At 42.3% G+C, this 25502-nt stretch overlaps 3 protein-coding genes across 3 annotated transcripts in view; 2 read left to right on the top strand and 1 right to left on the bottom strand.

The window, feature by feature from the left end:
- Positions 1-4909: 4909 nt before the first annotated feature.
- On the bottom strand, positions 4910-7464 carry thnsl1 (threonine synthase like 1; the record flags this gene model as incomplete). The annotated part of the gene is given in 5 exon segments (XM_080020470.1): positions 4910-5530; positions 6392-6456; positions 6459-6947; positions 6950-7046; positions 7126-7464. Coding segments are annotated over 5 exon segments (1566 nt in total). The 5' UTR covers positions 7420-7464.
- A 1783-nt stretch (positions 7465-9247) lies between these two features.
- enkur (enkurin, TRPC channel interacting protein) lies at positions 9248-15994 on the top strand (the record flags this gene model as incomplete). Its single annotated transcript, XM_080020469.1, has 9 exons — positions 9248-9327; positions 9862-10007; positions 10084-10319; positions 10448-10594; positions 11639-11800; positions 14330-14432; positions 14541-14809; positions 14932-15078; positions 15821-15994. The coding sequence occupies 9 exons, from the start codon at positions 9248-9250 to the stop codon at positions 15992-15994; spliced, it is 1464 nt and encodes a 487-aa protein (XP_079876595.1).
- A 2577-nt stretch (positions 15995-18571) lies between these two features.
- Positions 18572-25502, top strand: part of LOC307244884 (phosphoribosyltransferase domain-containing protein 1-like) — a 10836-nt gene continuing 3905 nt past the window's right edge. Inside the window, exons 1-5 of the mRNA XM_080020257.1 lie at positions 18572-18760; positions 20035-20141; positions 20781-20964; positions 22265-22330; positions 25384-25401. Of these exons, the coding sequence (XP_079876383.1) occupies positions 18728-18760; positions 20035-20141; positions 20781-20964; positions 22265-22330; positions 25384-25401 (408 nt within the window). The 5' untranslated portion in view covers positions 18572-18727. The remainder of the gene's footprint in view (positions 18761-20034; positions 20142-20780; positions 20965-22264; positions 22331-25383; positions 25402-25502) is intronic.

Genomic DNA, 25502 nt, shown 5'->3' with positions numbered 1-25502 from the left:
TTTTTAATCTATTTAATTTTTTCCTCAAAGCACTATGGTGTCAGATGCTCACTCCTTCGATCCTGCGGTGGATCGGCCCCTCTGTTTCTTCGCTTTCTCCCTCCATCGCCGTCCGGGCCGCATCCACCTCTTCACACCCCCCCTCCACCTCCTTATCGGGAGCTTGGGCATGTTGGCGTAGCGTGGCACCTTCCGAAGACGAGGCAGCAAGAAATTATTATCAATTATCGGTAACCCTCGTGGGTTTAGACTTGCACTTGTTTACGCATTTGTTTTAGATATTAGTTTTGTCTCATCATACCAAGGGAATACAGCTGAAAATGCAGTCCCAGCATTGCATATTGAAGCCGCTCCCTGGAAGATCTAACGTCCCATAAGGCTGAACCAGCTGACCACCACCTCTGCTTTTTCAGTGTTTTCATCGCCTGGTGAAGAATTGCCGCAAACACAAAGCAGTGCACCGATCTGGCTTAGTGCATACGAGACTAAGGATAATCAAGGGGTGAACTTGCTGTTCCTCCATCGCTGCTGCAGACCGTTAGTTATATCACGGTGAACATCAAGCAATTCCGTTTGCTGCAAAATGGAGGGAATAAACAAAGGAAAAATGTCTCCAAGACTCTGTGAGCAGCAACCTCTTAAACGATGCATGGACAGCGGCTTCCAGGGAACCGGCAACCCTACGTGTTGTGATCACCGGTGCGGTGCGTAGTGAGTTTGTTCTGATCCCTGGACATTTCATCGGGCCCCTCGTCCTCACTTTCGCTGCCTACTTGTGAAAAGTCAAGAAGGTGTTATAGTTTTGTCCAGCAGTTGGGAAACAATTAGGAAATCCTCTGAGATCCTTCCTGGTTGCAAAATAAATCCTATTTAATAATGGTAGTTATACCGTTAGTGTCATAGCTACTTATTTTTAATCACTTTGTAAAACCCATTTTTATAGAACTGCTTTTATGCGTTGAGGCCACCTTTCTTTATCTATTTTATTTTTTACTTGTTTGTATAGATTAAATGTTTTCCTTTTTATTTCTATATCTAATTATCATATTGCAGTTATTTATTTATGTTTATTGTCTCTTTATCCGCATTTACAATTTTATGAATTCATTTATTTCCTGCTTATTGTTGCATTTTAAATTATTGTGGGCACTCTGCTTTCATTTCATCTGTCAAAGCACTTCATAAACTGTGTTTTTAAAGGTGCTGTGTTAAATAAAGCTATTATTATTATTATTATTATTACTGTTATTATTATTATTGTCATTTTTGTTATGATCAGTATTATTATTATTGTAATTATTATAATCATTATTATTAATATCATCATTATAATATTTATTATCATTAGTAAAATAATAATTATTATTACTGTTGTTTTTATTATTATCATTATTAGTAGTAGTAGTATTAGTATTATTATAGCTTCCTTTTCTCTTCATGGAAGCTGGGCGGTCGCCCGCCTCCTCCTCTGTGTGCAGATCTGATTGGACCACAGCCATTGGCTGCTTACATCGACCTCACTCTGTGTCTGTACGGATACGTTTGCAGTTTAAAGATACTGATGGTTTGACAGAAAAAGAAGGAAGATGAGGCCACCTTACTTGGGTTGAAGCCGACATGACCTTCATCAGATCCATAGGGCTTGAGGAATGGGGGCCAGAAGCACACGCTGTTACGGGCCCTGGATGCAGGAGCAGCTTCGGTCTCTTCGTTCCCATTGGAAATTAAGTCCATGATAAGAAACATTCTGTGTCAAATTTGGAGAAACCTGTATGTTAGACTGCTATGTACTAACATTCAGCATTGATATATACAGTATATCAATTTATATGTAGAATTTTATATTCAAGTCTATAGATATGAAGTAGTACTCCTAACACTTTAATGTGAAAAAAAAGCTTTGCATATATGTATACATTAGTCCATTCCATTTATTTTTAAGCACACTTCATAAAATACCGTTAATGTTGACAGTATATGTTGGATACACTGTATATTCCAGCTCTGTGGCTTCACAAAAATTCAAAAGAGACACACCAACAAATGTGTCTTTAAAAGGCAGAAGCGCATAGGTCAATAGTTTTTCCTCCATCTTGACACAGCAGGTTTTGAGAAATGTCATTCCCAACGGAGACAAGTTCATTGGGTCGTCTTAACCTTATCAAAATGGTATTTCTAACCAAACCAATGCCATCTTCACATCTAATGCTGCGACATGCTGTGGGATAGAACCGCAATATTTTTCAGTTTAAGGTGAGCTGGTACTTCATCATCGCTTTCAGAAGTCAAACTTTCCAATACTTTACAATAGGAATAACCGATGGTGAGTCTGACAATGCGGTGGATAGTGACAGTAACCAGGGCATGATTGGTCAATAACAAGGACGGGGCGCCCGCTTCACCCCATTTTTGGAAATTAGGTGATCTAGATGTGAGAGAAAGCATCACGGAACTAAAGCAACCAGCAGTACTTTTTACCTGGAAACTACCATGTCGTACCAGAAAACAAAATAGCTCAATTTAACTGGCTCGATGGAGAAACTGCAGAAAGGAAGTATTGTATCATCATCCAGACATGCCGGCTACACCAGAACAACAGCAGGAAATAGTCCCTTCATCGGAGTCTGTGCTGACGTTTGCAGAGTTTGATCCGTCTCCTTTCGTTCAAATAAGGAGACAAAGAGGTTTGGAAAACTTTGTGTGTGGTTGGGAGACGCATAACCGCCACCTCAGGGCGTGTCATCTGTGCGACTATTGGTCAATGCCAGGTGAGTAGGGCGGTGCCGTGGTCCTTATCCCGCTCAATTTGTCCGGACGAGCCTGGGAAAGTCTAAATCAGCAAGGTTAACTGGCCGATTCTAATGGGGGGCTACTACAAAAACATAAACTATGATTATGTTTTCCTAATTGATAAGGTATGTATTTATTATCCAATTGATTTTTAAACACATAACCATAACTTTCACACATCCAGACGCCTTCTGCCAGAAATTACAATCTTCTCGATTGACAAATAATACTAATAAATAAATAATAATAATCGATCAATGTCAGATACAGCGGAATCGGGCAGGGCTCACTTCCCCGCACACCAGCCGCATAGCGATATTGCCGAGCACCGCCGGGTGTGGCCCGGACTTGGCCCGCACTGCGCTCACCAACGCCGCCCCTCAGCCGGGTGACGCCACGCTTAGCCAGAAGGGGCCCATTTCCACTGTGCTAACCGGGTTGTGGGCGGAAATATGAGCTTGGCTGGTTAATGAGTCAGCGGGGGGCAGGGTGCGAGGGCGGGGCGCAAGGGAGGTTCGCATCACAATCAACTTATGGCCAGATCACTTCATTAGTGGGTTTCAAGCGGGCGCATGAGATGTTCACATATTCTCTTTGCCACAACAGGGATTAGATACAAATAAAATCTGGTAAAATAAGACTTTATTTATCTCTGTGAGGGCAGTGCAAGTCAAAATATTAAAAAATATTGATAATGGACAAGAAGTAGAGCATAGTGACAGCTGACACGGTGACTCATATTGGGTTGATTTGCCAGTTATGGGTGTGTGTCACCGATGAACGAGGTCTGACAATTAACCCTTTAATATGCGAGTTTTCAAAGCAAAAAGAGCCGGTGGTCAAATCGTCGGCACCTGAATCGCAGGTATGTCAGTCAGAAAAAAACGCAGGATTATTTCACGCGTCAAGGGAACCAGCCTCAAAAACCACGACAGATTTTGACCAAGAGCACGGACATGCGGCATCTGCGGAGGTCACGTGGTCACAGACACAGCCCTGGGAAACGGCCGCAAGGATTGAACCGGCGCCCCGGTGACCCGGTCACACACCACTCCGCCAGAGTCACGAGTGGAGACGCTTGTATCCGAGGCCAAAGCAGCAGCACCCTTCAGTGTGTTCCGCAGTGCGTGCGGCGGCACCACCGCTGCTCGTCGGAGCTCTTTCAGCGCTGACACACACTTCTGATTAACAATTCATCTAATGAGTCACCATTCCGGCTGCGTGTCTGGTTGTGCTCCCGCGACTTCAAAGTCAAAATCATTTTGCATTGTCCAGGCAGTTTGACATGACTGTTGCTGTTTTTCCACGTATTTCTCTTCCCATTAAATGATTGATTATAATGATTAATCTAATGTGATCTAATCTAATCTAATGTCAAACATGCACAGCCTTTGCAGCCTGTGAACAGAGCTTTAAAAGTGAAAACTGAGACGAACAAGACTAATTACATGTGGGCAGCGGGTGGTGATGTAGGTGGAGTTAGGAATCTATTCGGTGTTTGCGTCTATCTATATCTCTAGAACCCTAACAACCCTCGCACCCTAACTGCTGCAGTTTGAGGTCAAACCATAGACGCTGCCTCACAGCATGAGCTGGAAGGTAAACATCGCCTTCTAGCGGCCAAATTAAATATGACACCCGAGGCTGCAGTATTCATCTTCACATATTTATTCATATTTTTATATGTTGATGTACTGTATCTGTCAACATTTGTCATACATCCGGTCCAGCAGTTAAATCCAGGGTTCTCAGCCATTTTTTATGTCCCAAAATACATTTTCTTTTTATCGTTTTGGAGCCAGCACCACAATTTGTATGCGTTAAAATTCACGATTAGACCAATACTAAACAACAGATGGAGGCTAAATAAAAATCTTTCTTGGTGTACTTATAAACTGACATTTCTGGTCAAGGTGTGGATATTCCACATTGCATATTAGGAGATGCGCGTTCACAATTCATGTCAATCAGAGTATGGCATCGGCTACTTTTATTATATCATCGAGCAAGGAGGGCTACAAATGTATTATATAGAAATATTAATGTATTTCAAAACCTATTTTACTCCTTATTTGATCAAAAATATTGATTTATCATGCTTAAAGGGTGAAATATAGGCCTAGAAGACCTTCAAGAAGGAGTCTTGTATCATAGTCGCCACTTCTTCCACCAACACGCCGTAGTCAGCTTGACAAACATGGTGGGCTTTACTGCCAAGCCCCTTCAGGGTTGCCATCATGTACCTGTGCATCTCCAGTCCCGAGGCCACACGCCCCAACTGCTGTAGCTGCTCCAGAGGATCCTCTGGAATGTTCTGGAACTGTAGCGCCCTGAGGACCGCCGGCGCGACCTTCCCGGAGTGCGCGGTGGAGCAAATCCCTACTGGGCACGAGCCTTCCTGCAGCCTGTCCGCCACCGCCTTGGCCTTGGCGGTGTGCATGTCCATGACGTAGCCCATCCAGGCGTGGAGGCTCCGGACAGTGGCCAGGCAGTCTTCTTCACAGTACCACCCGGACCGCACATCCGCCCACATCCTCCTGAGGAGGGGCCCTGAGACGTCGAAGTGACGGTCCCTCTCCAGGCGCGTGAACAGGTCCCCGACAAGATGGCTGTCCCCAGCATACAGAGCGGACATGGCGTTGCCAAAGTCACCGGTGGGGATGCAGACATCAATGGGCTCTCCAAACTGGATTACACCGTCTTGGAAGAGATCCAGATAGGCGGAGGCATGATACACAACCTGATTGAGGAGAGAAGGGAAAGAGAAACTGGTACAAAGTTCTGATAAAGTACGGACAGATACATGTTCAATTGTACTAACAGCAGGTCAAACTGTGATCTGATCAACATCTATTTTTGTCATCGTTATTAGTAAAGAAAAAATATTAAAATAATAACAAGTTTCGAGTCTGACTCAAGGTTTTCGAGGCTGATTTGGCAACAATCTGAGACCAGGCGGAGTCAGGGTAGGCGCACTGAGGAGTCGTAGCTGTCATCGATGCGTGTGTGTGAGTTAAAGACTCAAATCTGTTTCGATGCGATCCCCATCACAATTGAATCAAACATGTTTGATTTTATCGGAGCCAGTCTTTCTTAAATCCTTTGGTGTGCGTACGCCAAAGCCTCAAACTGCAACGGCAATTTTCTTTTTTCTTTGCAACAGCAGTTTTCAACGGCCAATGAGATGCGCGCCTGTACCATGGCGAAGCCAAAGAAAACGGCGAATGGGCGAGTGCGGACTTCTGAAATGGAGGAGCGATCTGATCTGACCTAGTGTATGATGTCAGTGCTGCATGCTGCTGCACAAACGACCACAGCAATGAGCTGTGTGGCGTCCATGTTTTGACGTAAAAATTCAGTGAAATATTTTGCCTCTCGCAACAATCAGAAGATACATCCTCGTGAGTGCCAGAGAACCACAAAACTGTGCATCTGTTCTCCATCTTTAGATTTTGTGCTCCTCAAAGATGGCGCTTGTTGAGACTGAAAATCTGCAAATATCAGTCGTCAAATGTGCGATGCTCAATCTGCTCATTGTCGTTCAGGATTGAAAAGAAATCACATAATGCAGACGAGGCTTCAAATGCGGCGGCTCACACACCTGCGGTAACAATCGTGCCCAGTTAATGGAGTTGGCGGTGCTAAGGACAGTGCCGTATTCCACGCGAGGTGTCCCGTCATCCCGGACGCTCCGAACATCCTCTTAATGGCTCTCTGGCAGAAGTCGAAGTCTGACAGGACGCCGACAGCCTTGGCGTTGCCCGCTCCGAGGGCCGTAATCTGCAGCTTCTGAATTTCACTCATGCCCTTGTGCGTAAAGAAGACGAGGACGCCGGTCCGCTGTCTGTCGCTGCTGCTAAGGCGACTGAAGCCACTGAGCACCACGCCCCCGGTGTCTCCTAACGTGGTGACCAGAATCAGGTAGTTGCACACCTGCAGAAGGCAATAGGCAAAAAGCTGTGGCATCGGCTGCAAGGTCAGGTCCTTGAAGGAGGCGGTGGGGACATGGAAAAGCTCCTGGACGTACTGGCTGCTGGTGAGGTGCCTTTCAGGCGCAATGGCCTCGCTAGAAAAGTTCGCTCTGTAGGCCTTGAATATCATTGTTCTCTGTTCGGATCGTGCTCTCTCACAGTACGACATGTGAGCGAGCCTAGCCACTCATGAGTATCAATTCTCAGGAGGCCGTTCTGGGGTACACAGAGGCTGCCATCTGGGGCCAAACCCTCTTGTACAACGTCGCTGAAGTACGTTTTACCCTAAGACTTAGTACTACTACGCCTGGTCGATACATAGGATTTCGCATCCAGGTTTTGATTCCACTCTATAACGCGCTACACCCTCTCTGCCACCTCCTCCACCGTCTCTCTGGTTCCATTGTCTCCGGGTCCATTGCCTCTGGGAGCGTTGTCTCTCTGTCAAAGAGACAACGCTCCCAGGGGGAGAGAAACGGCGCAAGGCCTCGCCCTCTTTCTCCAGAAAGCGCTCAACGTCTACAGCCACGAGCTTGTCAGCGACAGGCATCTTCCACGTCTTCTCCAGGATGTCGTCATCGACATCGAAGATGGGCAGACCCAGTATTTGGGCGACTAACCTCCCCACCATTGTCTTACCTGCCCCTGGAGCATCCATGATCAGGATGTTTCTGTCCCCCAGCGAGGAGGTCTTTGCGGAGAGCCATGATCTGGCTGTTGAAATGGGACTCATTTGGGTAGCATTTGATAGTGCAACCTGACTTGCATTGAATACACCCATTTAGCAGTGAGTTGAGTATTGTTGATATCTGTGGGGGAGAAAAACCTTCCAATAATGTAATAATGTACTTTTAGACACGTAGACGAATAAAGCTTATATAGTTCTGTCTATAGCTCTTTCCTCTGTGTGGCGGGGGCTCACAGGAGCAGTAGTAGCTGAGTAAGCAGAGTAAACATAACAAAATATATGGATATATTATAGATATATGGATAGATTATAGATACATAGATAGATTAGAGATATGTGGATAGATTACAGATATATTGATAGATTAAAGATGTATGGATAGATTATGGATATACTGATAGACAACAGATATATTGATAGATTACAGATATATGGACCGAATGTAAATATATGGGGAGATAATATATATATGAATAGATTACATATATATGGAAATATTACAGATATATTGATAGATTATAGATATAATAATAGATTACAGATATATGGATATATTATAGATATATGGATAGATTATAGATACATTGATAGATTATAGATGTATGGATGGATTATAGATATATGGATAGATTACAGATATATTGATAGATTGTAAATATATGGGTAGATTATAGATATATGAATAGATTACATATATATGGATATATTACAGATATATTAATATATTATAGATATAATGATAGATTATAGATACATAGATATATTATAGATATATGGATATATTATAGATATATGGATACATTATATATATATAGATAGATTACAGATATATTGATAGATTATAGATACATGGATATATTATGGATATATTGATAGATTATAGGTACATGGATATATTATGGATATATTGATAGATTATAGATACATGGATATATTATGGATATATTGATAGATTATACATATATAATGATAAATTATATATATATATATTGATAGATTACACGTTTATCTAGTGTTGGTTTACCCAAACAGTGTCACATGTTTAACTGTGGTATGTTCGTTTACCTCTGTGTCTCTTCTATTAACATTGAAAACAACCGTTCGTTCTTAGAAATCCAGTGAAGGATGAAGCGACATATTTCAGCAGCGATCGAAGGTTTGCTTACTCTCTGCTGCAGGACGGTTGATGCTGCAATTAACTCCTATTGCAATGAACGCGTGTTTTACTACTTGCTACCTGGTAGTGCTAACAATATTTGACCTCGGCCGACTAATGAAACATTTTTTTGCCATGCCTTTAGACTCTCGTAGGATCTTGTCCTGGGATGTTGTGTCACAAACAAGACGTCACGAGTAGTACCTACAAACTGAAGCTGACCTGTTCGAGGTTGGTAGTTCCCATCTCTCCCGTAAGACTCGAATGCTGCACAGATACGGAACAGCGGAAGGGACAAACTTCCCAAGCGGCACAAAGGTCCAAAGCAATATATAAGATTCAAGATTATAGACATTAATCTGTCACATCCATATACATACTTTCATACTAACATGTATTATTATTTTGTTATGTTGTTTTATTTATATAATTCAACCAGTATGATTCCACACTTGCTTAGCATCCTTTATTCTAGTTAACATCTATATTTTGCTTTGCCAGTTTGCTCCTATAGTTGCTAGGCAACTGTACCCCTGGCAACATGTTTGCAAACAGACCACTGGATGTATAACCTCAGGTACTAGAATACTGGACTATATACAGGTTTGCATCTGCAACTAATCAATCTAATTCCAACCAAACATGTCCTCCACCGTGTACCCGCCAGAGAGCATCTACACACTCATTCCAAAGGAGGATGTGAAGACCCAGAGGCCACCCAGGTAAATACCACACTCTTAATTTACACTTAATTCAACCTAGAAAGTCCATATATCACATATCCATATATGCTAAAATATGTTGTCTTCCTATGTTCATAAGGTTTTGTGACTTTTCTTTCTCTTTTTTGTTTAGCAAGAGAACCAAAATGATATAAAACAGTGATATCAAGAGATGGCATAGACATAAATAATCCTCGAAACCTGTGGTGTTCCGGTGTAATGTCATTTTTGCACTGTCCAGGCACCTGGTCTCCTGCATCTTTATCAAAATAAATCCAAAATGGGGATGAGGATTATTGCAAATATTTTATTTATTATACTTAAAATTTCCCATTAATGCAATTTTTTTAGAGCTCTATTGATTTAGGAATAACTTGTGTTTTCTGCTGCTCGGATATCATATTTGCTTTGTTTGGTCAGCATGTATGAGTCGAAAAATGCAAAATTATTACCAACAGGCATTTAACATTTAATGGCGTGTTCAGGACACAGATACCAAAAATAACCATATGCTCCAAACCTTGATTTACCAAGGTACATATCCAAGTTCAGGTTGGCAGTTGTGCTGGAACAACAGTCTAGTAAGTACGCCATGAAGACGGTGGGACCCGCACAAGTCGAGAAGCCGTCCCCAAAGAAATACTTACAGAAGCATTCAAAGGAGCCCAAACTGTCTGAGCGTGAGTATGGCCTAATTCCATTACAACGCTTTCCATTTCGCAAAATAAACACATCTGCTCGCCCGGGTTGTTTCAGATGCGTGCAGTAAACCTTGGGACAGCGGCTGCAGTATGAGGAAGCCGGCCGTTCCCCTGAAGACGGACAACCCGCTGAGGGGCGTTCAAACGAAGAAGGACTTTGTGAAGACCAACGCCATCGAGAACATCACGTCGGAGCCGAAGAAGCCTCAGCCCACCTACACCGACACTCACCTGGGTCACCGGAGGCTCCTGGAAAATTCTGGACTCGTCCCTAAATACATCAAGAAAAAGGTGAAAACGGCTCTCAGATAATCATGTCAATTTATTATGATTAAAAAAAAAATCTAAAACTCTCTCTCTGGATACCACATCATACAAGCAGTCGTATTGTTTTTTATTCCTTCCGTTAATGGTCGCAGGACTATGGGGAGACACCAGAGTATCTGCAGAAACGCAAGGAGGAGGTGCAGAGAGCTCAGGAGGAATACCACTATTATGTTAGAGAACGGATGAGGCAGGGGGCCATGAAGCAGCTATCCCAGGAGGAACAGCAGACCATACTGGAGGTGCATGATAATAATAATAATAATAGTTTAAGCTATAAAATTTTACAAAGGCAAATTATATATGTATGTTTTTGTTTGTTTGTTATTTAAAAAACAGATAAATAGATAAATAAACTGATAAATAAATTATAAGTAAATTATATATACAAAAAGATAAATGGATAAATAAATTGATGAATAAATAAATAATAATAATGGTTATAGCTATATAGAATAAGCAAAAATAGACACAAATAAAGAGACAAATAAATATATAAATAACAACAAATAATTATAATTAAATCTATAATTAATAAATAAAGCTGTAAATACAGCAGAGGATTCACATACTTTGATTGGTACCCCCGCAGCCATCTTTGATTGGGTGGACTTCATTTTCTCAAAAGGATTTCCAACTGTTGAGATCTGAATAATCTGAATAATTGCTAGTAGACACTGTTTGAATGGGATTTCCAGCATATTACTGTTATCATATCACACATTTAAAGTCATACAGTGTCTTGGCTTTATACCAGTGTCCAATCGTGCAGTTCATGGAGGATCCGCCAGGTTTCAGGGTCCCACGCCACAATGAAGCAGACTTGTAACAGATTAGACCTTGCAACATGGAATCATAAAATCATTGGCTAATTTGGTGTTATTTCAACTGATGGTTCATGAGAAAAAATATTTTCCAATATGTTATATGACCTTGTACTGTATGTTCTTGAAGCATAGGATTATGTTTTCTGTCGTAGAAGACCTCTGCAGTCAAGACATCGCCCTATTTGGAATGGGATTGCGACCGTCCATTCATCTCAATGAGGCTCAAATAACCAGATTGTTCTCTCTAAATGATGTTGGTTCCCATCATTTGTAACTGTTCATACAACACTTACCACTCTGCAGCCTCTCACTGTGCACCCCAATGGGGCAAAAGCTTTAAACCTTAAAATAAAATAAAATACAAACATTTAGAATCTCCTTTTCAATAGCGTGAAACCCACAGTATGGTCTTTGCTGGAACGTGGTTGGATCTCACTGTGTTAGTTTCCGCTTCCCCAGGGGCTGAAGAAGAACTGGGAGGAGCTTCATGACCAGTACCAGGGACTTTCAGTTGTCACGGACAACGCCTCCAAGAAGAACCGCAAGGAACGCCTGGAGGTGGCCATGAAGCAGCTGGAGAACGACATCAGCCTCTTCGAGAGGCACCAGACCATCTATGTGGCCAACAACTAAGGTGTCCCAAATGATGTCTTTAAAGTGTTATGATCTGATATGAAGGGAGTCATGGAAACAGCTTAAATGACCGGACTGTTGTGTTGGGTTACTGTTGGGTTCGGGTGAAGAATTTCCCCATAGTTGCATATTTGCAAAACAAGCTCAAATTCAAGAGATTATTTGTCACTACCTTATCAGTGTTTCCCAACCCCTTTTTTCTTCCATGGCACACTTTTTGCAATGAAATAATCCACCACAACGAAGCGTCACACCAACTGAACCAAACCAGTGAAGAGTCAGACGAATCAAACAACTCTCTTTACCGAGTGACTCGTCAAGAACCGGATCTCAAAAAAGAGTTGAACCTTTCATCACTATGAGGGACACTTGTTCTGCTGGAGCTGGTGTTCTGACTGGAACGGATGAATTTGATGATTTGATGATTTAGACAATTGTGAGATCATGTAAAATGCAAAATGATGGTTCTATATCATATTATAAAGGATAGAAATTTCTTGGATAATAATAAAAAAGTCTGAAGATTCCTGATTGCAGCCTATTGCTTTGTTGTAAGTGTCGAACTTTTCGAAATATTCCCCTTTTTGGATGCCAAAAGGGGAAACCAAAGTGCGGAAGAGCATCTACGTCTATCAGCATAAACCAGGATGTCATGGAAACGCATTTAAAACATTATCCCCGGCCCCCTACTCCGGTTGCATCGCCAGGTGATGTCGTTGTGATGTCACAACTCTATAAACCCTATAAAGCTGAGCATTTGGTGGTACTGGCATTAGTTTACGCCAAAGAAGAACAAGGCATTTATATACATACTCATGCATGCACACACACACATACACAGGGCCAGCACACGTACAATTTCAACAAGAATTGTCCAGCGTTATGTGCTACAAAAGTGCAGGCTAGGTAGGTCTGCTGTCTAATGTCTATCAACGCTGAATGTCCCTGACTCGACCAAACATGTCATCCACCGAGCAGCCGTCAGAGTGTATATACAACCTCATCCCAAAGGAGGTGATTAAGATTGAAAAACCACCCAGGTAATCCCAAAACACCGCTCCATTGGCCTAACCACAATGTGACGAAAATATGTTTTCCATGTATGACATGAAATATATGGACTTTTCTAGGTTTGTCAGTATTTCTCTTAAATGACTTAAAAACTCGTCAATATTTTTTGAGCTAGAAATTACATTAAAACATCGATATCAAGAGATGGCACAGACATAATAATAATATTTATACTTTTTGGGAAAGTATATTTATTTTAAAATCATTAGATATACCGACTATAGAAGTACCGATTGTATTTGTAATATTTTGGAGAAATATTTTTTATTATATATTGTAAAGAGTATTTAAAAAATGCTGAATAAATATGATTCAGTTATATATGTAAAATCTACTGGAGTAATAGATAAATATGAAGTATGGCCTCATATTTTGGAATATATATATGATGGGGATAGTGTAGACTGAAAAAGTGTATTTTATTTATTTATTTATTTTTTGAATGGTTCTCTTGGTCTGCAAACTGTTCAGCATTTTTTCTGGGAACATTTATGTTCATTTATGATATGTTCAGTTCTAACCTTGCGACTACATTTAATCTAAATAGATCATATTGGAGATCTTGTATCTGATTGGCCATTTTTACACCATCGAGGCACCAGGTCCCCTGCATATTCCTAAAATAAATCCAAAATGTGGATTTGATTTATTACTTAAAATTCCCCATGAATCAGACTTTTTAGGGCTATACTGGTTAAGAATAATGTGTATTCTTTGCTATCCACATGAACAGGCAATGATTTTAATGAGAGTACAGTGGTACTTTGACTTACGAGTTTGATTTGTTCCATGACAGAGCTCGTAATTCAATCTGCTCGTATAGCAAATCAATTTTCCCCATTGAAATTAATTGAAATGCCATTAATCCGTTCCAGCCCCCCCAAAAAAAACAATTTGGTGTTTTTAAAGAAGAAAAATGTATTTGTATCTGTACATTTGTAAAAATGTATTTACACTTTTGTTTTCCTATTATTTTGCGCTTTAAGTCAATGGACATCATCTGCTTATTCTTCTCAGACTTACTTTCTTAGGACCCATGGTTGGAAAAAAAAAATAGCCAAAATAACTGCACAAAAAGCACAAAACACGAGCACAAAACACAAAAGAGATGCTTCCACGCTCAGGTAACCCCGTGAAGTGAAGGAGTGAGACGCGGGATGCTGGCTGCATTCGCTCGCCACGCCAACTAGCAGCAGCACGTGAGGCTCGCTCCTCGTAACTCACATTTTGCTCGCAAATCAATACAAAAAATCGATGGAACGACGGCTCATAACTCGGAAAACTCATATGTTAGTGCGCTCGTAACTCAAGGTACCACTGTATTTTGAATATTTATTTTCAAGTAAGTTCAGCTGAACTTGATAAACTCAGGATACAAAAAAAGAATGTGCTGATTTCCTAAGGTACATATCCAAGTTTAAGCCGTCGGTTGTGCTGGAACAACAGTTTAATAAGTACGCCATGAAGACGGCAGGACCAGCACAAGTCGAGAAGCCGTCCCCAAAGAAATACTTGCAGAAGCATTCAAAGGAGCCCAAACTGCCTGAGCGTGAGTACAGCCTAATTCCACCATGCTTTTTTCTTCTCATTTTTTTTGATAAAAAAAATGAGAAGAATAATAAAAAATGAACAGATTTCCTCGCCTGTGTCGTTTCAGGAAAGCCATCTCGTAACCCTAAGGACAGCGTCGGCGGCCTCAGGAAGCCGGCCGTTCCCCAAAAGAACGACAACCCGCTTATGGGCCTCGAGGTGAAGAAGGACTTTGTGAAGACCAACGCCACGGAGAACATCATGTCCGAGCCGAAGAAGCCGCAGCCCACCTACGCCGACACCAACAGGGGTCACCGGCAGCCACTAGAAAATTCGGGGCTGGAGCGTAAATACATCAAGAAAAAGGTGCAGCGTTCAGGGGTCTTTGGTAACGCCGTAATGATGACACAAGAAAAAATGTTATTTATTTCTTTAACTCCGAATTCAGAGACCTTCTCTCTACAAACTGGACCTTTTTACCACATATACTGTTCCATTTTTTCCTGTAATGTCCACAGAACTACGGAGAGACACCAGAGTACCTGCAGAGGCGCAAGGAGGAGGTGCGGCGGGCGCAGGAGGAGTACGAACAGTACGTAAAAGAACAGATGAGGCAGGGGGCCATGAAGCAGCTGTCCAAGGAAGAGCGCAAGGCCATCCTGGAGGTGCATGTTCAAAATAATAACAATGTCAAAAATATAAATTCAAAACAATGATTAGAATAAGAACTGTCCCTCTTTTTTCACAGCAGGGCTGGACCCTGTGTGAACAGCAACTTCATAGCTTGTTTAATTTGGAAAATGTGGTATTGGTATCACAAATAGTGTTGGGAGCAACACGTAATAATCGATTTAAGTGGAAACATTGTTGCTGAATTAGATCTTTAGACTAACACAGAAAGGTTTATGATGCGAGACCTACATAGCCAGAAATAGTAGAAATAGTGTTATCCATAGTAAACAGTTAGCAAAATCCTTAAATCCTCTCAAATTGTTAAGTATTTTGATAGTATGATGATAGTTCACCACTCTTCAACCCAGGCCTTATTAAAATGTGAGTTTCCATCATTTATAACTGGTTATAGTAACAACCTCGCTGAACGCTTCAACGTTGAGAAACTTACCACTCTGCTGTAGGTTCTCACTGTGCTTCACTGCGGTGCAATGGGGCCAAATGATTAAGCCTAAAAAAAAGGTTGAGTCTCCTTTTCGAAAACCAGAAGCTCACAATATAGTCAAAAAGTTGTTATATTTTTTACCCGTTAAAAAAGTAAAAATTAAAAAAAGTCAGCAAGCCGTACATTTGATTGTCTTTTCCTTGATCTTTCAGCTGCATCGGCACTAACATGAGATGGTAGTTTTGCACGGACATGGTTGGCTCTCACTGTGTCCGTTTCCGCTTCCCCAGGGGCTGAAGAAGAACTGGGAGGAGCTTCATCACCAGTACCAGGGCATCTCCGTTGTCACGGACAACGCCTCCAAGAAGAACCGCAAGCAGCGTCTGGAGGTGGCCATGAAGCAGCTGGAGAACGACATCAGCCTCTTCGAGAGGCACCAGATCATCTATGTGGCCAACAACTAAGGCGTCCCAAATTCCAACCTTAAAAGTGTTATGATTTGATATAAAAAAAACATTTAAAAAAGAGTCATGAAAACAGCTCGAATGACCAGACTGCTTCCTTGTCTGATAAGTGTGTTTTGCCGGGGAATTTCCACGCAGGTCAATTCCCAAATGGTCTCAGCATCAAGATGAATACGAGATCATGTAAAAATGTTATTATTTCATAAAGAGCAATTTAGAATCCAGTTTAAAAACAAGTAAGACCTCTCTCTATACCCCTCTCTTTCAAAAGTTACGGTAATGGTATTTAAAGGTATTTGAAGGTAACGGATTCATGGATAATCCCCTTTTTCTTTCGGTTCGCCACAGCAGATCATCTGCCTCCAATACCTTCTGTTCTGCGTATCTTCCTCCCTTACACCAATAGCCTGCATGTCCTCCCTCACCACATCCATAAACCTTCTCTTTGAAGGTTTATGAAACCATCAGCAAACCATCTCCATCTCGCCTCTCTCGCTTTTTCACCAACCTGTCCAACCTGAGCTGTCCCTCCAATGTACTCATTCTTATTCCTGTCCATCCTTGTCACTCCCAATGAAAATCTCAACATCCTCAACTCTGCCACCTCCAGTTCAGCCACCTGCCTTTTTGTCAGTGCCACCGCCTCTAAATGGTACAACCTAGCTGGTCTCACTGCCGTCCTGTAGACCTTCCCCTTCACTCTTGCTGGAACCCTTCTGTCACAGATCACTCAGGACACTCTTCTCCACCCTCTCCACCCTGCCTGTACTCTCTTCTTCACCTCTCTCCCGCACTCTCCGCTGCTTTGGATGGTCGACCCCAAGTACTTGAACTCATCCGCCTGGTCCGCCTCTACTCCTTGCATTCTCAGCTTTTCGCCACCCTCCCTCCCATTCAGGCCCATGTATTCTGTCTTACTCCTGCTGACTTTCATTCCTCTTCTCTCTAATGCTGCCTCCACTTCTCCAGGCTCTCCTCAACCTGCTCCCTACTCTCGCTACAGATCACAATGTCATCCACGAACATCATAGTCCATGGAGACTCCTGCCTGATTTCCTCTGTTAACCTGTCCATCACCACTGCAACAAAAAAAGGCCTCAGAGCTGATCCTTGATGCAATCCCACCTCCACTTTGAATGCCTTGGTCACACCTACTGCACACCTTACTACTGTCTGACTGCCCTCATACATATCCTGAACCACTCTTACGTACTTCTCTGCCACCCACAACTTCCTCATGCAATACCACACTTCCTCTCTCGGTACCCTGTCATATACTTTCTCTAAATCCGCAAAGGCGCAGTGCAACTCCCTCTGGCCTTCCCTGTACTTTTCCATCAGCATTCTTAAAGCAAACATGTCATCTGTAGTACTCTTTCCTGGCATGAAACCATACTGCTGCTCGCTGATCCCCACCTCTCCTCTTAACCTAGCCTCCACTACCCTTTCCCATAGCTTCATGCTGTGGCTGATCAACTTTATTCCCCTGTAGTTACCACAGCTCTGTACGTCTCCCTTATTCTTGAAGATGGGTACCAGTACACTTCTTCTCCACTCCTCCGGCATCCTCTCGCTTTCCAGGATGGTGTTAAACAGACTCGTTAGGAACGCCACTGCCATCTCACCTAAACATTTCCATGCTTCGTATGGCATCTGGGCCAACTGCCTTCCACTCTTCATCTTCTTTAATGCTGTTCTCACCTCATCCTTACTAATTTGCTGTACTTCTTGCTCCACTATCCCCACATCATCCACTCTTCTCTCCCTCTCATTTTCTTCATTCATCAACTCCTCAAAGTACTCCTTCCACCTTCTCAACACACTCTCCTCACTAGTCAGCACATTCCCATTATTATCCTTCATCACCCTAACCTGCTGTACATCCTTCCCAGCTTGGTCTCTTTGACTTGCCAATCGGTACAAGTCCTTTTCTCCTTTCTTACTGTCCAACCTCTCATACAACTCGTCGTATTCCTTTTCCTTGCCTCCTGTCTACTTTCTTCATCTCTCTGACGATCCCAATTCTTCACCAACCTCTTCTGCTCTATGCTCTCCTGTACTTCCTCATTCCACCACCAAGAGTCCTTGTCTTCCTCCCTCTTCCCGCATGATACCCCGAGTACCTTCTTGGCCGTCTCCCTCACCACTTCTGCAGTTGTTTCCCAGTCATCTGTTTACCTTTCATTCCCACCTATTGCCTACCTTACCTCTTCCCTAAATTGCATGCAACACTCCTCCTTTTTCAACTTCCACCATTTTATCTTTAGCTCTTCTTTCACTCTCTTCCTCTTCTTGGCCTCCAGAGTCATCCTACAGACCATGGATAATAAAATAACAGTTTACTCACAATTCCTTACACACACTCCCCCCTTTTCTAAACGCTCTTTTGTTCACGTCACACCAGGATCACATGCAGCGGATTATCCCCAATTTAAATGCCTGCTCGTGCCATCTGTTAACCATTTTGCGCAAGGGAAAACAACCGCGTCCTTTCACACAAATGATTGAGGGATGATCCCCCTGCTCCGACCGGGCCGCTGCCTTGTGGATATTTGTCATCTAGGGCATTTAGGAAGGGCAGAGGAAGGGACGCGACTTGGCGACGGCGTAGAAAAAAACCACGAAAAGTCGCTCTGGAAAGTAGATGCTCGAACTAAACCTGCAACTTGGATTCTGTCGCTTGATCGATACGTCTTTCTTTCTTCTTCAAGACCTCACATCGCAGAAGCCAGGATGGAGCAGAGGACGACGAAAGGAAAGATCGTGGTATGCTGACTCACCATCTTGGTCACCAGGCATCGAATAATTCAGTGGGATCTGGATTGTCCAAAATATTTTCTGTTTTTTTTGGGGTCGTTGAATGCACTTAGTTCATTCCTGCATGTTTCTCCAGAGTAGACGTTTGAAATCACTTTTGATGTCTAAATATAAATCAGCATTTCATCGTAAATTTCTTTGGGGAGTGAAGATGGCCAATGACGTTTATTTTGTGACTACAATTATTTAACCAAAATGTCAATAAACTCTTGTTTTGATCTCCCATCTGAAGTATAGTATAGTAATATTAAATGTTATTGTTTTTTTATGCTATGTCATTAATTCGATTTTCTGCATAAGCACATACACTGATCAGTCACAACATTAAAACCACTACTAATAACCACTAATATTGTGTAGGTTCCCCTCAAAACAGCTCTGACCTGTGGAGGCATGACTCCACAAGACCCCTGAAGGCGTCCTGTAGTATCTGGCACCAAGACGTAGCAGCAGATCCTTTAGGTCCTGGAAGTTGTGAGGTGGGGTCCCCATGGATCGTACCAGCACCTCCCACAGATGCTCCATTAGATGGAACCCTAACCCTGCCCATCCACATGTTGTAGAAGAAAACATGATTCTTCAGACCAGGACACCTTCTTTCATTGCTCTATTGTGGGCTCGAACCAGACAGGCTAGATTTCACTCCCCACGTGCATCAATGAACCTTGGGCGTCCATGCCCCTGTCGCTAGTTCACCGGTTGTCCTTCCTTGGACCACTTTTGGTAGGTACTAACCGGTGCATACCGGAAACACCACACAAGACCTGCTGTTTTGGAGATGCTCTAAACCCCAGTCGTTTAGCCATCACAATTTGGCCCTTTTCAAAGTCGGTCAGATCCTTACCACGCCCATTTTTCCTGTTTCGAACACATCAACTTCAAGAACTGACTGTTCACTTGCTGCTAAATATATCCCACCCCTTGACAGGTGACATTGGAACCAGATGATCAATGTTATTCACTTCATCTTCCACTGGTTTTAATGTTGTGGCTGATCGGTGTATATATACTGTATAGATAGTCATATCTGTGAATTTAATAAGTGATAAGTGAATTTAATATAATTTTATCACCACACTAAGCATCACCAGGCACAGCAAGGTTATTGTATATTATATACAATAAACTTGAATTTTATAATGTGATTTGTTTATAATTCAAGCACCTTTGTAAGGTAGAATGGTTATGAGCCCTAAATAAAATCAAAATCATCTCAATCCAAGATAAAGGACGACTGGCCGGGATATAATCTGGAGCTGTTTACGTACCCACAGCACTACCACGATGACATCGAGAGCGTCTATATTCCACACGGTGTTGTCATGGACAGGTAACAACCTCAGAATGTGAAACGTGTTTGATTCACAACAGACAAAAGAAACAGGTTTCAATTTGTTGAGACACATGACAAATTTCCAAAGTCATATTTGGTTTCAGTCATGCAATAATCCCTATAATCTGTAAGATCCATTTGCCGAAGTTGGCTAAACAGAAAGAAATACTACATTTTACATTTTTAAGAGATATATTTACAATTTTGGCAATCAGTTTGAATGATATAGTGATAATGATATAATGATATTGCCCACACTATAACGCTAATTGGTTATAATATATATAATATATATATATATATTGTTACATGTAATGTAATGTAATAATATACTTTATATAATATACATATATTATATAATGTATTATTTAATGTATATGTACACTTATAGATTTATTAATTATATATTAAATCAAAATATTAAATCTGAATATAAATATTAAATATAAATATAAATACTAAATATAAATATAAATCCTAAATATAAATGTAAATGTTAAATATAATGGTGCAATGTTTGGGCTACTTTGAACGATTTTACTAACACGTACACAGACACACACACACACACACACACACACACACACACACACACACACAATGTCGCAGTGAGGTTTGCTGTGCTCGGTCCTCCAGGATCGAACGCTTGGCCCGACACATCATGGACGACGTCGGGGATGAGGACATCGTCGTCCTGTGTGTCCTGAAGGGAGGCTTCAAGTTCTGCTCCGATCTGGTGGAGTTCATCAAGATCCTGGGTCGCAGCTCCAGCAGGTACCTGGAAACCCGGGTGGAGTTCATCCGCCTCAAGAGCTACCTGGTAGGAACAAAACACCCTCTTTTTTTTTTTTTTTTGATTTGCTGCATCGTATTTGTGTGAATTCAGAGCACGTAGATTTTCCATGCAAAAGTTGCAAGAGTGCCGAGGGTTCTGTTGTTTTTGTGAACGTTCATCCATATGGGCAGTTCACTGACCACCGCTGTCCACGCTGCTTTATAATCCCCCCCGGTGACCTTTCACCTTCACTGTCTTCTGCGTGTCTGATCGCGTTCGCCATTATTGTAGAGAAAAGGCGGACCCCGCCACCAACAATTTGAAACAGCCTATAGAATAGCACATGCATTATGAAAAACACTGAATGGCTGTTTATAACAGAGGCCCAGCTACACCAAAAAAAATGGATTAATCTTAAATATGAGCTTTTTGATTTTTATCACATTCAGATTACCACTTTAAAGTAGCAATCGAGATTTCCTGTTTTGTTGTTTTTGGCGGCACCCATGGCGAAAAGCAGTTATTGTGGGTGTGGTTTTGGACCTCACTTCCCAGAGATCCATTAGTTGGCAGTCCGCACCTGTGCCACACCTCCATAACAGTGCAAGTTCGCAGTGCATGAATTTGAATGTGTGGCGGGAAAGTCGCCACAGTCCCCCGGTTCCTAGTACTTAGAATACTGCAAATGCAAGTGCTTCCATCAGCGGGCCATAGGCTCAATCACTGCTGTGTTACCTCATTATTGATAGATGGAGACTTAACAGACATTTATTTAGATGGAAATCTTCAATATTGGCACTTTAATGTTGTTTACATGGTAACCGGGTTAACTGCCATGACGCGTGTATAACCACCAGATGTCGATGTTGTACAGCATTACCGCCTTCGGCAGGACATCTCAAGGGCAGTTGATACCCCCCCCCCCCCAAAAAAAAAGACTTGCAAGGACTGTGACTGCGTAACATGGACATCTAAGTCAATCAAATTGGTCACGATGTGGTCACGTGACCTGCCCAGAGCGGGATTCCGTCCATTTCACTGTCCCCCTCCTCCCAGCAATGCATTTATCACTAACTTCAAATGAGCTTGCATTATCCTTCCACGCCTGGGGCCACAGGACTGTGAGGGGAGGGTCTGTGGCCTTCTTGGAGAATGAAGGAACACCGTACATTGCTATATGGGTAGTATGAGAGAAATCCCCTTATATCCTCCTATATCATACTCAAGATGAGATTTCTCACCCAGCTAGTGTAGTTTCCAGATTTGGCTTCATTAACAGCTAGCATACATGTGTTCGGAGTAAATGTGGTTGCATCACCCATCAACACTCTTCTTATCCTCCTAGAATGACCAGTCAACAGAAGACTTGCACATCATCGGGAGCCGGGATCTGTCCTTCCTGCGTGGAAAGGTGTGCGTGTGTTTCTTTTTGTTAATGTTTGGACTGAAGTGACCTTTCCAGTTACAGTGGCGGTGCCCTGCACAAACCCCTCTGGCCACTAGAGGGACCCGTGGAACAAAGTAATACATGTGATGGTCAATGCGAGAAGAAACGCGTACTCAATGTTTTTTTGAGAAGGCCCATCAACTCGGCCATGGATTTGGGATTTCCTCCTCCTCGCCGTCGTTTTTGGAACGTGCATGTCTCACATCTCATCGCGGTCATTGATGAATCAGACGATTGAAGTCTAGCAAATATTCCCACAAAGTAGATCTGCTGACTGGAAGACTACTTAGTTCCAGTAATGAGGAATTATTACTGTTTAGAACACACGCCGAGAAAAGTCTTGTCTTTTATCCCCCAAAAAATATATTCTCTGAGGGAGTCAGACGGAAGATCAGAGGATACAGCCAAACAATCAGGTACAACCATGGAGTGTACAACCGTGGCCAAGTGGCTGGAATGAGCCAGCGACCGAGGCCCTGTTTATCCGGTTCAATGCAGGAAAGACCAGAGAGGTCGAGCATCTGCTTCAGATCGACCGTCGCCTTACAACATCGACATGAATCATTTCACCTAAACTATTTCGAATGACTCAGCTCGAGGGGAACGGAGCGACGCGCGAAGTGCAAACCGATTCCCACGTACGCCACTTATCCCTCCTTATGGCTTTCGCTGTAGATTGGGGGCGATACGTGAGACCGGCAAGTGAAGTACGCCCGCCTGTGTGAATTTCCCCGCAGGCTTCTCATAATTGCATTTTTTGACACCTTTTCAAGATGAGCGGCAGCGAACGGCATCCAGCGATGTGGGCCGAGATCCTCAACCACCAAAAGATGGATCCAGTTACAACTGATTGTGTATTTCACCCTGTGTGGTTTTTATTTGGTGCCAACGTTTGACTCTACTGTGGGACACATTCGCCTCAACACAGCCAGGGCCTCGGAGTCTCTGGTGAGCCCCCTAGGTTGGGATTGACTGCCCTAAAGCGTACGCTACATACACCTGCACATGGTCTGTTTTTTTTAGGTAACAAGGTAGAGAACCCAGTGCCATATAGATCAGGGGAGACCCAACCTTTTTATTATCACGGACTGGACGAGGGAAATTAATACATTGAAATACATCTACAATAAAAGGGTATGAGGTGCATTGTTTTTTGGGACATACAGTACGTGAGGGGGGGTCCTCGGTTCATTTTCCCTCATGTAAGGGGTCCTCAGGTGAAGAGAGCTGGAGAACCCTCCGCTTTAGGTTTTTCCAGAGCCGTGCATTGAACCATCCCTATAAACCCCCCCCCCCCCCCCCCCCCCCCCCCAAAAAAAACCAAGAGATAAGGCGCGCAGCAATTAATAAGAAGCTGCAGAGATGATGGTGTGATAGCTGGATGATGGATCTCCCTGTGTCTCAACAGCTGCTTTCTTCTGGCACTCCACTCCCGCTTGAAAAGTGGAGTTCCTCTTTCCGCTCATCTCAACCCAAGTGCTTTGTCAGTATCTTCCCTTTTGCAGAAGTTTAACATTTGCCAACATTATGTTTCAAAGCAAATATCCATACTTTTGACTCTACTATATTTCTGACATGGTCATATTATGGGATTGATTTTGATATATATCAAGGAACCAAACAACTGAACCCATCCGGTTGCCTAGTTAGTTATTATAGGCTCTGTCATATCAGGGTGCTAGATATAGTATGATGAGTATCTTTACTTTTAACACTTAAAGTACATTTAAGATCAAGTAGTTGTATATAAAATGGAGAAATTAGCTTTCGCTTTAAGACTGGAACAGGATGAATTTCATCGAATTTGGAAAATTCTTCACTTATATCAGACTTTGCGTGATAGAGATAATATTAAAAGGTGTAAAACGACGCCGCAGGGTGTCACTATTCATTTCTAAACTGATGTCATTTTCTAATTCTCTCATTCAACAGAAGGTAAATACACCATACTGGTTATGGCACAATGTGGATACAGATATAACCCTAAAAATTGAGAATTGAGCATGTTTCTTTTTAATGTTGTTTATAATATGTTTTTGTATTTTTAAGACTTAGAATGGATAGATATATGTATATATTCATAGTTATGTATGTAAAGAAGAATGAATAGGCAAAGATATATCTAGGTATTTATATAAACATATATACATATACAGTATATATATATACATGTATATACAGTATACATGTAGGCCTACACAGCATATATATATATATATATATAAACTAAAATATTATAAATAATATTTAATATAATATAATATATGTATAATATGATAAATATTATTATCATTATTGCTGGATATGTATCTAAGATATGTTTCAATAAAAATAAATTTGAAAGAAAATAAAAAAATAAGAAAATAAAAAAATGGTTGGTTATAAATGTTATAAGAGAAACCTGGTGCTTTCACTTTTTACTACTTTCTTACTACTTATTATGACTTTCATTTGGGCGTCAGGGTATTTATACTTGCGCTCCAGTAAAAAATGCCACGCTGAACAGACGAGGCATTTGGCGAAGCAGGTTAGCCCCGCCCTGCCCTGCCCCGCCCCGCCTTCATCTCTCATCCCTTCCCTTTTCCTCCTCGACTTTCTCCGACTCGGGGTTACGTAACGGCGGCCAGGTGTCGAGCGAGAGAGCGCCGGCAGATGGCCCGCATCCTCTAGGGCCGCTCTCCCCGACCCCGGCCACTCGGCTCTCACAAACAGCTCCACACAGCCGGGGGGGGGGGGGACGTCCAGGAAAGCGTGCAAGCCCCGCCCGCGCACACAAGCGGCCATTATTTGGGGAGAGCTGAATGAGAACTCTGTGTTGGCCGTCAAGGCACCCGTGGAACGGTCCCCCGATCATTGCCATGGTTACGCGCTCTCACAAAATGTGCATTCCTTCTGCGACGGCGCGACTTTGATCCGAGATTTCTTTTTTCACGCCGTGCCTGGATGCGATGTGTGGATGCCTAAAAAAAATAAAAGCATTTCTGTTTCTCTCTTTTTTTCCTGACATGTTCGTGAAGAATGTGCTGATAGTTGAGGTAAGTGTCCCCGGATTCCATCCTTGCCTTTATTAAAAACTAACAAAAAGGTGGTAAAATCTGAAAAGGAAAGTATTCACAGAAGATTTCATGCTTGTTTG

This window comes from Zeus faber (genome assembly GCF_960531495.2).
Source record: "Zeus faber genome assembly, chromosome: 19".
NCBI classification, from domain to species: Eukaryota; Metazoa; Chordata; class Actinopteri; order Zeiformes; family Zeidae; genus Zeus; species Zeus faber.
This window is presented reverse-complemented; position numbering and strand designations above follow the sequence as displayed.